This window comes from Hemiscyllium ocellatum, chromosome 42 (assembly GCF_020745735.1).
Source record: "Hemiscyllium ocellatum isolate sHemOce1 chromosome 42, sHemOce1.pat.X.cur, whole genome shotgun sequence".
Classification (NCBI taxonomy): domain Eukaryota; kingdom Metazoa; phylum Chordata; class Chondrichthyes; order Orectolobiformes; family Hemiscylliidae; genus Hemiscyllium; species Hemiscyllium ocellatum.
The window spans coordinates 33,094,474-33,113,079 of record NC_083442.1 but is presented as its reverse complement, the minus strand read 5'-3'; the positions used below and the strand labels follow the sequence as shown (position 1 = coordinate 33,113,079).

The following is an 18,606-nucleotide window of genomic DNA, read 5'->3' as shown; positions in this document are numbered from 1 at the left end:
AGTGTGGAAACAGGCCCTTCGGCCCAACAAGTCCACACCGACCCGCCGAAGCGCAACCCACCCATACCCCTACATTTACCCCTTACCTAACACTACGGGCAATTTAGCTTGGCCAATTCACCTGACCCGCACGTCTTTGGACTGTGGGAGGAAACCGGAGCACCCGGAGGAAACCCACGCAGACACGGGGAGAACGTGCAAACTCCACACAGTCAGTCGCCTGAGTCGGGAATTGAACCCGGGTCTACAGGCGCTGTGAGGCAGCAGTGCTAACCACTGTGCCACCGTGCCGCCCTCTTTGGGCTGAATGTTTCCACACTGTAGGGATTCTATGATTCTAAGCCTTTGTGAGGAGTGCAAGCCCGGTATGGCCGGGCGCTTATGAAATGTGGTGTAGAACTGTTAACTGTGTTTCTTTGTTTTTCCACTTTTTAGTAAGAAAGACTGTAATGTTCAACTTTTTAATTTTGTTTTCCTTATTTTTCTGCTTTGTATCTAAGATTCTGTACCTAGGTACAGTCAGTTCTTCTTTCATGCGATAGTTATGTTCTTGTGCAACCCCTTATTATTAGAAATATCACACTTTAGAAACAGCACTTAAAGTGCTGTAATTGCATTACAGTCAACACACGTTTTAAACGTTCATGCTGTAGAAACAACATCCCCAATTTGTCAATCGCATTACAGCGAATTTGCATTGATTGAAACACACATTGTAACAGAACAACCTGTACCTTTGTACCTAAGGTAGGGCCATTAGTGGCAGCTTGTAAAGTTTTCACTGTACTCATGTGAGTACATGTGACAATAAATATAATTCAATTCAAGCCTAGTCCATACCACAATTACCATCCCTACAAGGGAAGAAATACAAAACCCATGTTTTTCTCACGCATACACATCAAAACTTTTCCTCAAATGATTGACCGATGCTTTCAGAAATTTGCGACATCAGTAGTGTAAAACTTCATTGAGAGGACAAACTGATGAACCATAACATGGTAGATTGGAATCAGCTTACATCTGCGAGTTTCCTTAGAGATATACAGCATGGAAACAGACCCTTCGGTCCAACCTGTCTATGCTGTCCAGGAATCCCAACCCAATCTAGTCCCACCTGCCAGCACCCAGCCCATACCCCTCTAAATCGTTCCTATTCATATACCCATCCAAATGCCTCTTAAATGTTGCAATAGTACATTTAACTCGGTTGTAACAGAGAGTTAGCAACATTGAGGAAATGATGGAGAGATTGAAGTAGAGTGCAAAACTGAAGAGATGGAGATGGTTTGGGTTTAGGAGTAAGTTCCAACGCCTCAGTTGACTTACTGGGTTTGATTTGATTTGATTTGTCACATGTACCTAAGTACAGTGAAACGTTCTGTTGTGCAAGCAGTAGAGGAAGGTCATAGTAAACAAGGACATATAGATCACAGAGTTACTTCCTGCCTGTCTTGTGGCTGTGGTCATGATAAGGTGCTACAAACAGACTCTAGTGACACTGAGCTACAGAAAACATTAACACCATGAGGATCAGAAAGTAACTGGATGCAGCCGAAAGCTGAGGAGAGGTTTGCACTCCAGCAGCGGTCCCAGTTTAAGCAGAACCTGGCTGCAAAGAGGGACTCCAGTCCTGATGGTGAGTGGGGGGGAGGCCTACCTTTCCTGGGGAAGCCTGCACTCCGGTTGCTAGGAGACGGGTCACCGGAAGCGCCGGCCGTGACCCCCGGAAGCGGTTGTCCCGGGACAAGATGGCGGGCCGCTTGGACGCTCCGGAGCTGCCGGATTTCGACATCTTGAAAAGACTGGCCCGGGATCAACTCATCTATTTACTGGAGCAGGTGAGGATGGAGGGTTAGTGACACCCCGGGGGGAGACAGAGGGTGAGGGGGAGGGGGAGTGAGGGGGTGTGAGGGTGAGGGGGTGTGAGGGTGAGGGGGTGTGAGGGTGAGGGGGAGGGGGAGGGAGGGTGAGGGTGAGGGAGGGTGAGGGTGAGGGGGGGTGAGGGTGAGGGTGAGGGTGTGTGAGGGTGTGAGGGTGAGGGGGTGTGAGGGTGAGGGTGAGGGTGAGGGTGAGGGTGAGGGTGTGTGTGGGTGTGAGTGTGAGTGTGAGTGTGAGTGTGAGTGTGAGTGTGTGTAGTGAATGATCTAAGGGGCGTGAAGAAGTGGTTGGCCGAGTGCTTGTTCCACACTGACCGGTGACGGGACCAGTGGAGCGGTTAGACCTTTTTAATGTACAGAAGTGGTATTTTATGGAAGTAAAAACACAGTGAACTGTGACAATTCCTCACTTCCATTTATTCTCCTGTTTAATGGAATTTCCATGTTGCCAGTTGCCGGGAAAGAAGGATTTGTTTATTGAAGCTGATCTGATGAGCCCTCTGGATCGCATCGCGAATGTCTCCATCCTGAAGGTCAGTTAATACTCACTTTATACTGTCCCTCAACCTATCCTGCTCATTCAGCACCAACATATCCTTCATCACCCAGGACATGGCAGCATATTCCTCTCCCCTCCCTGCAGCCCTGAACACAGACTATCACATCAGGATGCTTTTATGGATCACCTTGGTGAGACTGCTCTGGATCCCATTCCTGTCTGCCTTATTCACTCGACAGAACTCTAACAATGGGAATCTCTGTAGCTGCTACACTGTCAGCTTTCTCAATTTCTTAGGGCTCCTTCCTTAGCCAATATCCGAAGGCTCAAGCTCAGTTTCAACTCTCTATCCCATTACTCAATCTTGCAATTATCCTTCTTTTGGGAGGCTTCCCAGCTGTTAACAAGTCACAGCTGAGCAGGAATTTTCTTGCATTTGAAATTTGGACTAAATCATTCCTCACAGCTGCTGCCAGCATTTCTGCAGCCTTTGCAAACCCATTAGATGCCATTTTTAATTGCTTGCTCCATTTGTACCTGTCAACAATGATTTTGGGGTTCTCTCCATCCCATGCTGAATTTAAAACCTTTCTTTCTATCTACTGCTAATACTTTATTCTAACCTTTCACCGTGAAGCGCAGCACTGAGGGAGTGCGTACAGTATCAAAGAAACCCTACAGTGCAGATAAAAGCTATTTGATTCATCAAGTCTGCACTGACCCTTGGAAGAACATTCCACCCAGAATTTTCCAAGGATAACCCACCTCGCCTGCACATTCCTGGACACTTCAGAATAATTTAGCATGGCCAATCCACCTAACCTGCAAATCTTTGGAATGTGGGAGGAAATCCATGTAGGCATGGAGAGAATGTGCAGGCAGTTGCCTGAGACTGGAATCAAACTTATGTTGCTGCTATCTTTATGAACAACAGTATTACATTCTCTACCTTTGTATAAAGTACTTTGATTGGCCTGATTAGTTTCTAACAATGCAGATACTTACTTAGACAGCTGAGAAGCTTGTGTTTGCAATGTGTTTCTGGTTTTATTTTGATGTGAATTTAGTTTATTACTGGCAATTTTATGCTGGTAGAATTAAGTATGCAGCAAGAAAGACTAACAATTATTATTCTGTTTATTTCACAGCAACATGATGTAGAGAAGTTGTACAAATTGGAAAATAAAATGGTTCAGGGAGTGAGTGACCAGTGAGTATTACTCAGTGGGAATGGGGAAATGTCATTGTGTGGAGGAGAGAAGGATAATGAGCATTGTTCAACAGTAAGACAATGGATTGTGGGCAATTGCCAGGTTTCGGAGTCTGTGGGTGATTGCCAAGGGGCTAGAGAGCCTACGGACAGTTGACAGGAGCATGGAGTCTGCGGGAAGGAATGTAATGTGATGTGAAGTTTGATTTCTATTGATTAATGAATGGTTCCTGAGTGTTTAACTGGTCTTCACTATCTGTCTCCTTACACAGACTGTGTTTCCTGGTCCGACCTCGGATAGCCAGTGTGAAGCATGTTGCAGGTATGAGAGCTCACACACTTCTTGAATATGCGTATGAGAGAGAGCGATTTTGCACAGAGAGTTGATCTGGAGTCCACATTTGTGCATGACCACTAGCAAGTGTGTAATGATGTTAATCTCCACAGTTTCTTTCACAATCTGTAGGGAATCACTTGGTAATTTCCTCAGTCATGTCAGTTTGGTTGTTATGTTGGGAAGTGTCAGATCTTCACATTTACAGTACGACCACAAGGTGGCGCAGCATGTTACTAACTCACCACCTCGCCTCCACAAACTCAACAATATACTCTGCAAAGTCACCTCTCCCTTCTAAAATGCTGATGTTTCTTGACAGTGCTATTATCTAACAAGTCAGCATTTGCAAAAGCAATTCTGAAAGTGAAATAAATAAAAGATCCCCATGATCCAGAATTATGCGTACAGCTTCAGAGTCTAGCCTTCAGTAAGGACAAAATTTGCAATTCTGTGGTGCCTTTCTCACACTTGCTGTGTTCCAAATTGCTTCACAATGAATTGCTTTTGCCATGTTATTATGTAGGAAATGCAGCAACCACATGTCAAGGTTCAACAAAGAAAATAAGATAATGAATTTTTGTTTAAAAATAAAGAATCATGGATGCTGGAAATGTAAAACAGAAATTGCTGGAGAAACTGACTGAAAGCGGGTCGCTGGACCCAAAACATTAACTCTGCTTTCCCTCCACAAATGCTGCTGGATCTGCTGAGTTTCTTCAGCCATTTCTGTTTTTGAATGAGACTAACGATAAATGGCTTGTTGTGATATTTGAGGGTTACTGGCTGGTTTGTCCAGTAAACCCACCTGCATGCTTCATTTAGTACCACTGAATCTTTTAGATCCTCCTGATAGGCCTCACTGGGCTTTGGTATAACTTTCTTTCTTTATTCTTTCAAATTGGATGATGAGAGTTTTTTATCCATGTAATTATGTTTTCAGTATCCTTTACAATTGTTGTGGAGTTTTGCTTGTCCGTATCTTCATGCACACTGCCTTACTGTTACAGATTGCATAAGTGATTCTTTCCTCCGTCTCCTTCCAGAAATCGTCAATGCAGACAAAGCTAGTGCAAGGCTGCGCAAATACAAAATCATATTCACTCCCCAAAAGGTGAGCAGAACACCCAGAGCTCAACATCATGGCTGTGCTGGGTTGATGAAGGTTGCAGCAGAGCTGCATATGATTGGGAAATGTAAAGGTTCAGACCAAGGAGCTTGAGGTTAAATTTCAGCTCTGACTAGCTAATTTCAGCCTCTTTGAGGAGCAAGAGAAAATTCCAACCAACTCCTTGCTCAGTCTTCCTTTTGTAGTGATGATTCCCAAATTGCTGCTTTTGGTTGTGAGTTGATGATTCAGGTTGCAGTGAGTGACAATATTTGGCTTCCTGGTACTGGCCCCCAACCACATTTTATTTTTATCAATGCTAGTTGAAGATACACGGCAAAGTTGGTAAATCTATACAGAACAATCTCTATTACCTGCATGAGATGGGCAGGGAGCATTTTGTTCAGATAACTAATCCGATCATAAGCAAAGGAAGCATTTACTGGACCTTGAGCTTGTTCGGATAATCCAAAATTCGGATAGTTGATGTTCAGATAACCGCGGTTATTCTGTCATGCTTTCACAAGACATGTACTCCATGGATCTTTGCTGTCTCCAGAGAAAGTTGATTTAGTTCATGTTTTTTATTTTTATATATATTCAATCACTAGATGTAAGTGTTGCTGACTTGGCTAGCATTTAATGCCCATCCCTAATTACCTCAAGGATAGTTACAATTCAACCACATTGCTGTTGGTCTGGAGTCTTAAATAGGCAAGATTGGGTAAAGATGTCAGATTTCCCTCCCTGAAGGCATTAGTGAACCAGTTGATTTTTACAACAATCAGCTGTGGTCATGTGGTCGTCTTTAAGCTAGCTTCATAATTTAGATGCGAGGTTTGGAATACTGTGATGGACAATCAGCAGGTCCTGGAGTCTGGGATTAGTAATAAACACTGGCCTTCCCACTGAAATCCATGTGCTGACAATGTTACTGTATTAGAAACCATGTTAGAATGTGAAGCTGATATGTTTGAATGTCAGAGCTGAGTGTGTGTTAATGTGGAGAGGGGAATAAATGTGTATGAACTAAGTATACATAACCTAATTGGCATCACAGAATCATGGTTGAAAGATCACAAAGGCTAGGACTTCACTGTGGCAGGGGATTTGACATAATTGCATGACAGGAAGCTATGAAAAGGAAGCAGAGTGACGCTGTTAATTAAAAATAGCATTGGTTCAGACCTGAGAAATTAACTTGAAAAATCAAAACACAGAGTCAGTTAGAATAGAGATAAGAAATAGTAAAAGGTTAAAAAGTCTCTTGTAGTTTTGAGGCCCCCTAAATGAGCTTTTATAAGTTTTTACATTTTGAGCATTTATATTGTGTAGTGACCTTTCTGGCTTTGTATCAAATGCCTTCTGGATATTCAAGTACAGTATAATGCATCCATTGATTTCCCATTTATCTATGGCACATGCTACTTCTTCAAAGGATTACAATAAATTGGTTAAACATGGTTGCCCTTTCACAAAACCATACTGACTCCTGTTCCTGAGTCCAAATTCCCATATTCCTGTGTGTTATAATCTGAATTACACATCATGGAAACAGACTCTTCGTCCAACTCGTCCATGCCAATCAAATATTCTAACCTGATCTAGTCCATTTGTCAGCATTTGACCCACATTTCTCAAAGCCCTTCCAGAAATCTTTTAAATGTTGTAATTGTACCAGCCTCTACCACTTCCTCTGGCAGCATATTCCACACATTCACCATCCTATGTGTGAAAACGTTGCCTCTGAGGTCCCTGTTAAATCTTTCCACTTTTTATTTCAGTTCTTCATGTGTGAGACTGTGCTTGAAGAGGAGGGGATCTTTGGAGGTAAGCAATTTCTCAGCCTGCTTTGTAATTTAGAAATCTGATGTAGGGGTTGGGGTCAAGCTCTTTGAACTCTAAGCTGACTCTCCAGTGCAGTATTGAGGGAGGACTGAGGTGTTGTTTTTTGCTTAGAAGATATTAAAGTGCAACCTAGTTTGACTATTCCTGTGATTCTACTTTACAAGTACAAGTAGTGGTGCTGGAAGAAGAGCAAGAAATTTTCCTAATGCCCCGAACAACATTGCACCTTTATTCAAAACCACCCAAAGAAAACTCAATAATGAATATATGATTATGCATCTCCTAGATGTTTGAGATTGTGCTACCAGTTTCAAAATGTATTCTTCAGCTTTGTGATCAATTGCCACACAAATGCAAGTATTAACATGGCTTTTAAAAAGCCAACGCAAGGAAACAAAGTTTGGAAGCTCCTGAGCTTGGTTCATTTGGTTACGAAGACAGACCCCGTGGCAACAGTTACGTTTTCTCCAGGGTGGAAAAATAAGAAAGGAAGGAAAGAACTAGTATTTGCGTCATACCTTTTGTTATTTTTGGGGCATTCCAAATAATTTTGGAATGTAGGCAAATTTAGAAGCTAGTGTGTATGCAGCAATATCCATGCACAGCAATGAGATAAATGACCAGAAATCCTTTTTTGATGTTGGTTGAGATGTAAAATTTGGTCAGGGCACTGGAGAGAAACTCTTTTTAGCTCTTTCTTCAAAAGGAGCTCCATACAGGTAGGCGGGGCCTTAGTTTAACAATTCCTATGAAAGACATCACTTTCTGACAATACAGTACTGCTTCATTACTAGCCTGGACATATCTGTTCAGTTTCTGGGTGCAGTTGAACCTGTAACCTCTTTGACCTGGGAGAAAGTGATCCAAGGCTGACGTTTAATCTAGATACGGTGTAAAGTTTCCCTGTTGCCTTTTTCCATTGTAAGTTCTTATGTCCACATTTATAGTGCAGCATCACTTCTGGTGGAATGGTGCAGGTGCAGTGTGACAAGTTTATGTAGTAAATTCCCCGGCAAATATGATGAAAAGTAAAGTAAGGTTTGAATATGTTTCTTCAAAATGGAAATGGAATGATATCTGCAGGCCCAATTTGATTATATGCCACCCACAGTTTACTTCCCCTGATGACTGCACATGGCTTCTTGATTGTAACACAACAGTTTAAAGTTAAAGATTACGAAAGCCTTTGGTTAGGGTCTTGGTGCTGTGAAAGGAGGAAGATGACTAAAATGATTCATACCATGTTTAACCTTGTGCTTTGTGTTGGGAAATTTCAGACGTAACCTTTGATGAGTGGGCCTTTTACCTGTTGCCTCTGGATGATGACATCATCAGCATGGAGTTGCCTGAGTTTTTCCGTGACTATTTTTTGGTAAGTGACAGGCTTTATGCTGAGGGCCTTCCAGGTCTTCCCAGCAAATATCTGCCTCAATAACAATTTCCATTTCTTGACCTAGGAATGAGGAGCAGGAGTAGCCTCTGGAGCTGGCTCGATTTGATCTAATTGTGGCAGCACATTTGTATTCTCACTGATGCCTGACAACCTTTCATCCCTGTGTTTACCAAGTATTTTTCTACCTCTGCCTTAAAAACCTACAAAGACTCAGCTTTCACTGTCTGCTCAGGAAGAGTTCCAAAGTTTTCAACCCTCTTTGAGAACACAATTACCTCATCTCCTTTTTCAAATGAGTGATCCCTGATTTCTGAATAGTCATCCCTAAACCTAGATTTTCCTACAAGAGAAAGCATCTGATCCGCATCATTCCTGTCACGACCCCTCAAGGTCCCTATGTATCTCAATCAAATCTCCTCTTACTCACTAAACTCCGATAGATACAAACCTAACCTGTTCCACTTTTCATAATAAGGCAACCTATTCCAGTTATTAGTGTGGTAAACCTTCTCTGAACCAGTTCCCACACATTAACATCCTTTCTTCAGTAAGGAGATCAATACTGTACATGGTACTACAGATGAGGTCTCACCAGTACTCTGTATAACTGAAGTATCACCTCCCGATTTTTGTAATCCAGTCCCTTTGCAATGAATGATAACATTCTATTATTTACCTAATGACTTGCTGTACCCACTGTATACAAAGTTTTGCTATTCGTGCTCTAGGACACCCAGGTTCTTCACCTCAGAACTCTGCAATCTCTCACCATTTAGACAGTTTGCTTTTTGTTCTTGTCAAAATCGACAATGTCATATTTTCCCACATTCGCACCTTTAGCTTCCCAGAATGTGCCAAGACACTTTACAGAAGTAATATCAAATAAAATCTGACTCGGAACAGGTGACAAAAAACTTAATACTTGGCAGTTTGGGGTTTAAGTAACCTCTTAGGGGAGGAAATAAGGTCTTGAAGTGGTTTTGAACTATCTGTCTGAATGTAATGAAGTGTGTGGGTCAGTTGGTAAAGTCACTGTGCCAAGTTATTGAGCCACTCAATCTACACTAACTTGGAATTTACAGCCTGAAACATGCCATTTGTCAAGATTTTATGTTCCATGTCAGCCTTCTCCTACCTTCCATCTCAATTTATAAGTTACTTTTTTTTATTCCTTCTTCCCTCATGTTCCCTAAACTGGCCTCATTAGACACTCCGATATTAAACATAATGGTTCAAGGAGCTTCACCACATTCTGAAAGCAGTGAGGGATAGGAAATTAATATCATAGTTCAAGGTTGCATTTTAAGATGGCTGTTGCAAAGGGGGTCCAGTGCCATATATTTCCATGTGTTTGCCCTCAGGAGGGTGACCATCGATGGATCTGTACGGTGGCAAAGGCTCTACACGTGTTGTACTCGCTGTTTGGACCTTTCATAAAGACGTACGGAATTGGCAGATGTGCAAAGGTAATAGAACATGAAATGAGAATGAATTATTAATTGGACAATTCATCTGATCACCTCTGTGGAACCATTAGTTTCCTAATGAAGAAAGGATGTGGAAAGTGGCAGGTTAGAATTACACGAGCCTATTCATCTTCTGAACCTTGTCATCTGTGTCGGTGAACTCGTTCCGTATTGAATTGTTACAACCATCAGTCAGTGCTTCTTTGAAATCAAGGCTGCAGAGATGAAAGGTCACTATGTAATTTTAAGTTGTTCTTCCCTCCACACACGTACAGACATAGCAGGGTTTGAGAATTGAACTAAGACTGAAGTGCAAGTCCAGATAATGTGCTTTATTCCTGCTTAGACTATAAGAAGGTAAAGGCGCTGAGTTAAGTTGACTGTGAAACCTTCTATTTTTGCGATATTGGCCATCTCAGATTTTGGGAAGGAAACTTTCCTCTTGTTATTTATAAGGATGCTGTATGAATTCACTTTGAATGTGGTCTCTGACCACTTCCTAGTGTTTCCAGGTCCACAGTATACAGCATCTTTAATTCAGTCATCCACAGACATTTCTGAGTAGCTTGTGTGCAAAGGGGCCAAATGGCATATTGTTTTGAACTTTTGACTGAGTCTTGTTTGGACAAAACAAAGGAACACTTCTCTATCCAAGTTGTGATTTACTTAACCGTTGGAGTAATTGATGGAACAGTATAAAAGGAGCTTTACCATCCATCTGATTCATGCTATACCTCCCCTGAGAATGTTTAATGGGCACATTGTAAAGGGAACTTCCTTCTATGTCTAACCCAGTGCTGTAACATTTTCCCCTTAGGCTGTACACAACAAAACCATTCCAATGTTCCACACATAGTCATTGGTGTGAGCACCCCACCAATGGCATTGAATTCTGGTTCCAGAATTCACTACTGTGCATAGGCCTCAGAGTCCTACACTTGCCAGTCCTGGAAGTGTTCGATAAGACAGTGTAGAGAGATCTTTGCTCTGTTTAGCCTTGTGATGTATCTGCCCTGAAGTACTTCACACTCAGTACATTCTTCCCCCATTTTGATGAATGCAAAATTGCTATCAAACATGCAAAATTTCTGTTTTGGTTTCTGATTATTTTAATCTCTTCCCTCTTTTTTTTCCCTCTGGATTAGATGACCTATGAGCTATGGAAGGAGATGGTGGAGGATTCAGAGAATGAAATTAAACCACGTCAGGCTGAGATTGGTCGAGTTTTCTTTCTCGACCGAGGTACTGCAATATAACAAAACTCAGCAATATGCAGAAAAGAGTACTGAAATTGGAGCAATGATTGTCCAGTTAACCTGGGGCAGCTTGTTTGAGCGATGTTTCTTCCTGCCTGTACAGCAGGCACTGACCATGGCTGGGATACTGTTCCACTGGCACCTCTCTGGTATCTACTCAGGGACGTTGCTTGGGTATAAGGGTAGGAAGACTGTCTGCCTGTAGTGAGAAAGCATTGTAGGTGCAGCAGACCCAGTATTTGGCCATTGTTCAAACACAGTGATTAGCTCTGTTGCCTCTCAGCCAGAGAGCCAGTTCGATTCCAGCCTCTGGTGACTGTGTGGAGTTTGCACATTCTCCCCATATCTGCATGGGTTTCTTCTGGGTGCTCCAGTTTTCTACGACAGTCAAAAGATGTGCAGTTTAAGTGGGTTGGCCAAGCAAAATTGCCCATAGAGTCCAGGGATATGAATGCTATGTAGATTAACCATGGGGAAATGCAGGGTTATAGGGATAGGGTTGGGGGGCACAATCTGGATGGGATGCTCTTCCGAACGATGGTGTGGACTCAATGAGCCAAATGGCCTGCTTCCACACGGTTGGGATTCTGTGATAAGTCAATAACACAGTGAGCAGTAGGGAACCAACTGTTTTCTCAACAGTTTTACGTTGCTGTTTGCGTTCTTCCATTTTTTTTCATTTAATCCAAGGGGCATACCCATCTCACTTCCCTGCATGATTTGCTGGATAATCATCAGGTGCAGGAAATGTTGCTCCTAAGGGGCACCAAGGATAGTTGTGATGCATATACTTGCGCTTCTCAGAACATTTCTAATTCCCTGACTTGTCAGGTTCCTGTACACAATATTTTGGGGGTTAGTATTGACCACAAACTGAACTGGATCAGCCATACGCATACCGTGGCTTCAAGAGCAAGCCAGTTGCTGGGAATCCTGCAATGAGTAACCCCCATCCTGACTCTTCAAAGATTCTACAGTGGGCAAGTCAGGAGTGTGATTGAATACTTCCTACTTGCCTAGATGAGTGTATCTCTGACATGTCTCAAGAAGCTCATCGAAAACAAAGGAGTCTATTTGACTGGCACTGCCCACCTTCAGCATTCACACCAGCCATGTCCGCCATCCACAAGATGCACAGCAGCAGCTTGCCAAAGCACCTCCTTTCAAACTTACTCTACAGCTTCTTCTGAAGAAGGGTCATTGTACCCAAAACATTAACTCTGCTTTCTCTCCATAGAGGCTGCCACACCTATTGAGTTTTTCCAGAAATTTCTGTTTCTGTTTCACTCTAATAAGAACATAAGAACTAGGAATAGGAGTAGGCCATCCAGCCCTTCGAGCCTGCTCTGCCATTCAGTAGATCATGGGTGATCTTCTTGTGGACTCAACTCCACTTACCCGAGCTCTCATCATATCCTTTAATTTCTTTATTGTTCAAAAAAAACTACCTTAGCTTTAAAAATATTTGCTGAAGTAATGTCAACTACACTGGGCAGGGAATTCCATAAATTAACAACCCTCTGGGTGAAGAAGTTCCTTCTCAATTCAGTCCTAAATCTGCTCCCTCTAATCTTGAGGCTATGCCCTCTTGTCCTAGCTTCACCTGCCAGTGGAAACATCCTCTCTACTTCTATCTTCTCTATTCCCTTCATAATTTTATGTTTCTATATGATTCTCCCTCATCTTCTGAATTCCAATGAATTCAGAATCAACCTAGTGAACTTCCTCTGCACCCCCTCCAGTGCCAGTACATCCTTTCTCAAGTACTACGTATTAGGACAAGCACAGCAGATACATGGGAACATCACTACCTGCAAGTTTCTTTCCAAACTACACATCATCCTGCCTTAGCAAGGCAACAGCATTATAGCTCTGTCATTGGGTAAAAATTCTGGGACTTCCTTCATCACAACCTTGAGAGTGTATCTGCACCACATGCTTTTCAGTGGTTCAAGAAAGGTGGCTCACCATCACCTTCTCAAGGGCATTTGGAGATAGATAACAAAGTGGTATACCAGTGACTCCCAAATCCCACATTATACGTGAAAAGAATCACAAGTCAGCATTTTAACCTGTTGAACCTGAATTAATACAGTTCCTGGTGTAGGTCTACCTGTAAATGGGTTATGTATCGAATATTATAGCCTTACTATACTTTGAATTTGAATCCATTTGCTTTGTTTGCAGATGTGGATTATGTGACTCCCATGTGTTCTCAAGTTGTATATGAAGGACTTGTGGATGATGTGTTCAGAATAAAATGCGGTGAGTGAGTCCACTTTATTGCATTTATTGATGGTGTATTAACAGCAAATGTATTTTTCGAATTGACTAGAGCTGAAGGCAGGCAGAGTGGGAGTGAAGTAGTAAATAGTGGTCTTCACTTCTGGGATTTGTGAGAGTGATGTGCAGCCTTTTGCATCATCTTAAGGTAGTTGTAACAATGGTTTAATGCCTCATCAGAGAGGCTATAAAAACAAAGTGCTGCAGAAACTCAGTAGGTCTAGCATCATCTGTGGAGCGGGGAACAGAGTGAACGTTACAAGTTTAATATGAATCTTTTTTGGAACTGAAGAGAGGTGGAAATGTGATAGGTTTTATACTTTTTGAGAAAAAGGAATGATCTGCTGAAAAAGAAGGAATATTGGGAATACTGTGTGCTCAAGTATCTGTTTCGGGATTTGAGCCTATGAGATTTGACTTCAGTCAGAATATTACCTACCAAACCAGTATGGTCGAACAGGCTATTAACACTACCATGGTGATTTTCTTGAAACACATATGATCCTGTGGAAACTTGGTAGAATGAATGTTGGCATGACATTCCCTTTCCAGACCGGAATTAGAGGGTACATTTTAAGTACAGCAAACTTTGTTTTAACAGGCATCTAATGAACCAGCAGTTGCGACTAGCGGCAAAAATTATATATCTCAAATACTGGAAGATCTTCGTAATGTCCAAGTAGTCAGAGGGTGTGAATGAAACGACTGTCTGCCGTTAAGTTTAATTGAAGGCAAAGTTGCATCATTATTAAAGTGATTTATGTGCTGTAAATAAAGGCTAACAGCAATACGTATACCCTCTGTATTATATTTCAATTACTTTGGGTGTGTTTTTGCATTGTGGACCTCTTGATTGACTGGAATATTTGATCAGCTGTCACACTCCTGGTTCCATAGGTGTCAGTTAATAAAACATTTGCTGTATTAAAAATCTCCCTTTTTAAGATGGAGATGGAAGTTCTTTTCAGAGTGAGTGTGGAGTTCTGTTACCCCTGCACTGGAGGCAGGGTAGTTGATTTTATTCAAGGTGGGGTTTAATGGACCTTTGGTAGACAAGGGAGTCGAGGGTTATAGCGGCAGGCAGGAAAAAGGAGTTGAGACAGTACTCAGATCTTTCATAAAACAAAACTGTAGATGCTGGAAATGCTAATGAAACATAAGCAGAAATTACTGGAGAACATCAGGTCTCAAGATCTGCGGACAGAAAGAATTAATGCTTCAAGCCCAAAGCTCCTTCTTCAGAATCGTTTATTGGAACATTCTGAAGACAGATCAATGAGCTTGAAACATTATCTCTTTCTCGCCGGAGACGCTGTCAGATCTTCTGAATTTCGCCAGCAGTTTCTTATGTTCAATCATGATCTTATTGAATGATAGAGCAAGATTGAAAAGTTAAGTGGCCTAACCCTGCTGCTAAGACCTACGTTACTATATTAATACAACACAAGATGAAGAATGGTCACTCGGGTAGCGTACTGGGACTCTGTTGAGGTGGAGAAAACCATATCATAGCTCAGTCAGTGTTTTCTGGAGAACCAGGAATACAAGAAGAATGTGTGATTGAAGGTAATTGATTTCTGAGTGTGAGACTATTGGGCCTTTGGATTGATTAGGAGGTTGGACAGTTCATTATTGTCCTTGATGCAGTCCCTCATTTTCAGCCTGCGGATGCATATAACTGGCCTCCTCTCTGGAGAATTAACTGTGGAATCTGGTAAATTTCAGGAAGTGTGGACTTTGGCTCAGAAGTGACTTCATCGAATAAAAGTGTGAAAGTGTTGCTGAACTCTCAGGATAAGGTGAGTACAAAAGTGAGAAACCTTTCAGCTGTGAATAAGGTCATTAATCGAACTAATGCAATCTCTACAGAGTCTCTTATCATTTGTTTATAGTCTGAGCTGCTTAACTTTTTTTTTCTTTAGTAATGTGGCAAAAAAATCCCATTTTTCTCACTTCCCAGATTCTTCCTTTATTGTTTATAAATGTGCAAGGTGCAGTCTGCCAAATTTGTAATGGTTTCGTACTGTTAACTTGTTCGGATTGAATGTTGTCAGTGCTGGTGTTTAGCAATGACTAATGTTAGTGCTGTTACCTCATGGGAACAAATCCTAAATCACTTCTCCAGTTTGTAACAGCAACTTGTAGCTCCAAGATGATGTAGAGGAGTTGATAGCCTAGTTGGATTATCACTAGACTATTGATCCAGAGAGATCTGAGGACCTGAGTTCAAATCTTGCCATGGCCAATGGGGGAGATTTATTTCAACTTTTTTTAAAAAGTCTGGAATTAAGAGTCTAATAATGAACTCATTGTTGGGAAAAACCCATCTAGCTCAACTAAGATCTTTTAGGGAAGGAAATTGCCTTCCTTACATGGTCTGGGCGATATGTAACTCCAGACCCACAGCAATGTGATTGGCTCTTAACTGCTCTGTGGGCAATTAGGGATGGGCAATAAATGAATGAATAAGAACGCAAGTGCACTCTTCACAATTGGGGGGGTGGGGGGGGGTGAATTTGAGATATAAAAATAGGCAGGATAGACTGGAGTTTGAGATTCCGGGGTGACCTTATGGAGGTTTATAAAATCATAAGGTGTAAGGATAAAGTGAATAGTGTGTTAATTGAGGCACTGGTTTGGAAAAGAGCAGTCAACTGTTCGAAAAAGTTGCCAACTATGTATTTGAGAAGGGAGCTGAACATATTCCCTCTGGACGTACATTGCATGGAGGGGAGATGGGGTTTTTGGGTGATGCTCCTGTCCAGTAACACTCATTTCAGACAGGAAATGTCTCAGTGTCTGTGGAACATTTATTCTGTGCATTTTTCTCCCACAGGAGTTTGCATGGGGCTGAGGGATTGTGAGGGGTAGGTTCAGACAGGGTCAGTGCTTCAGATGTGATGATGTTTTTGTCAGCTGTTTATGAAGGTTTGTATTGACACAAGCATTACACTGACACCTAAAGTAGCAATCCCTAGTTCAGATGAAATTCCCAAAGAGGAATTAAATTGATTCCTAATTTTATAGATCTGTGAATTGGACATACCTATGATGCTAAAAGCTATTCTTTATTTATGTTAATCTTTCCATTAATTTTCCTTTTCATTAATTTTGTCTTTTTTTTCTCTCATCAAATTATCCTGGGTGTTTATTTATATTTTCTGCTTCAGCCTCCTTGACAAATTATTCAATAACTCTATTACCCTTTGGCTGCCCTAAGGTTGGGGTTCAGCAATCAAGCTGAGCAGCCTTTACTTGTGTGTTTTTAACTGTTGCAAGTAAATTGTTTGTTTATATGTTGCTACTTTTACAGGTTTTCAAAGAGATTCGGAATGAGCATTTCTCCAATGTATTCGGTTTCTTAAGTCAGAAAGCAAGAAGGCTTCAGACACAGTATGATGTGAGTATCAATGAAAGATAGCTGTTTAATCATGCTATCCTGTGCGAGGCACCTTTTGTCTTTTGAGAAATATTATACAGATTACAATTGGCGGTGTCCCTGCTAAATTATTTTGACTAAACTTGTGAGTTAGCACCTCAGGAAGAGAGCACAGAAAGGATTGGCACAATTATATTGTGTTTACATGGATGAATTGCCTACTTTCTTCTTTGTTCAGATCCAATAATCTAGATCCCAAGTTTGATTGATGGCTCAGTCAGTGCAGCACTGTCCTGTCAATGATGCAGAGCAGGCAATTGCAGCTGCAATTGTAGCCTTTCCTGTTCACAACCGCGCCATGAGTTAAGCAGGATGAAAAACAAGACAGGGCTCACAATCCAGATGTGCAAGGAATAAGTATAAGCCACACATCCCTTCAAGCCTACTTTCCCATTCAATCACATCGTGGCTGATCTGATTTTAACCTCATCCCTACATTCCTGCATATCCCCGATAATCTTTCATCCCTTTGGTCATCAAGAATCTCTCTACCTCTGCTTTAAGAATATTTAAAGCTTCTACATTCATTGCGTTCTCAGGGAGGGAATTCCAAAGACACTCAGTCCTCTGAGGAAAAAAAATAAGAAATGTTTCCTTATCTGTCTTAAATGTGTGAGCCCTTATTTTTAAAGTATAACGTCTCCGATCTAGACACCTGCGCAGGAGAAAATATCCTTTTGACATACACCCGGTCAAGTTCTCTCAGGATGTTATATGTTTCACTTAAGTCGCCCATGACTCTTCCAAAACTCCAGAGAATTCAGACCTAGCCTATGCATCCTTTCCTCATAAAACAATCTGCTCATTCCAGGTTTCAGTCCTGTAAAGCTCCTCTGAACCACTTCCAGCGTTTAATATCCTTCTGTAAGTACAGTGACCAGTGTACTCCGATGTGGTCACACCAATGCCCGATATAACTGAAGTGTAACCTCTCTACTCTTGCATGCCATTCTGTCACAATAAACATAATGTTCTATTATCTTTCCTGATTACTTGCCGTACATCCATACTAATCTGTGGTTCATGCACTTGCGAGAGTCTATTCTTTGTGGACAAAATCGAGCTCAGCAGTGGTACCACTCAAGATCCCAAACTCGCTAATACCTGTGTTCAGGTTCACTCTTGAAGAAGGGTCGATTTGTCTGCAGATCAAGGAGGCAGCTTCCCACTACCATCGTAAGGGCAAATATGGATGGGCAATAAAAGCTCCCCCTGTGGGTAATGCCAACATCCTGTGAACAATAAAGAGGTATCTTAGGGTTTTTACTACAGAACTGCACCCCACAAAAACAACTTTCATTTATGTAATGTCTCAATATATTTATTTCCCCCTCCCTCAGATATATCACAGTGTTAGAAAATGTGATTTGACACTGAGATATTAGAATGGGAATAGGGTGTGCAATGGCAGTTTTTAAGGAGTATCTTAAAGGGTGAGAAACAGAGAGGAAATTCCATATATACTATTGGTGAATGAGCTTGGGGGTTGATCAGAAAACTGGTCTTGGTGTGAGTTACTGCAGCAAGATTCAGCATCTTCAGGAGAGAAGTTGAGAAAATCAGCAAAGATTAAGTGGCTATTTCATTGTAAGTATTACAGATCTGGCTGTGAGTGACTCCTTTTCACTATTGCATGCAGAAACGCCAAGGGATGGACATTAAACAGATGAAAGATTTTGTATCTCAGGAATTAAAGAACTTAAAGCAAGAGCATCGATTATTGAGTCTTCGTAAGTACCCGAGAGTCTAGCCTGGAGTTACATAAGAGCACTGTGCCACAGGTGATTAACTGCTGGTGGGATTCACACATCTGAGTCAAAATATTGTGGCTTTAATCTTATTTGGTACTGGAGTACAAAATGTGGATTGAAGCACTATTAATTTGCTGAA

At 41.7% G+C, this 18,606-nt stretch overlaps 1 protein-coding gene across 3 annotated transcripts in view; it reads left to right on the top strand.

Annotated features, from left to right (window-relative positions):
• Positions 1 to 1,470: 1,470 nt before the first annotated feature.
• Positions 1,471 to 18,606, top strand: part of vps33b (VPS33B late endosome and lysosome associated) — a 34,342-nt gene continuing 17,206 nt past the window's right edge. For 2 of the 3 annotated variants that reach the window (XR_009647247.1, XM_060853870.1), the window contains exons 1-13: positions 1,471 to 1,841; positions 2,333 to 2,413; positions 3,528 to 3,589; positions 3,862 to 3,911; positions 4,970 to 5,037; positions 6,816 to 6,861; positions 8,157 to 8,251; positions 9,634 to 9,738; positions 10,884 to 10,980; positions 13,182 to 13,259; positions 15,003 to 15,076; positions 16,591 to 16,677; positions 18,356 to 18,446. Coding sequence is in view for 2 of the 3 variants with exons in the window: in XM_060853870.1 (XP_060709853.1) it covers positions 1,752 to 1,841; positions 2,333 to 2,413; positions 3,528 to 3,589; positions 3,862 to 3,911; positions 4,970 to 5,037; positions 6,816 to 6,861; positions 8,157 to 8,251; positions 9,634 to 9,738; positions 10,884 to 10,980; positions 13,182 to 13,259; positions 15,003 to 15,076; positions 16,591 to 16,677; positions 18,356 to 18,446 (1,024 nt within the window). In the remaining variant the exon portion in view is untranslated. The remainder of the gene's footprint in view (positions 1,842 to 2,332; positions 2,414 to 3,527; positions 3,590 to 3,861; positions 3,912 to 4,969; positions 5,038 to 6,815; positions 6,862 to 8,156; positions 8,252 to 9,633; positions 9,739 to 10,883; positions 10,981 to 13,181; positions 13,260 to 15,002; positions 15,077 to 16,590; positions 16,678 to 18,355; positions 18,447 to 18,606) is intronic. The other variant, XM_060853871.1, reaches the window with a different exon arrangement.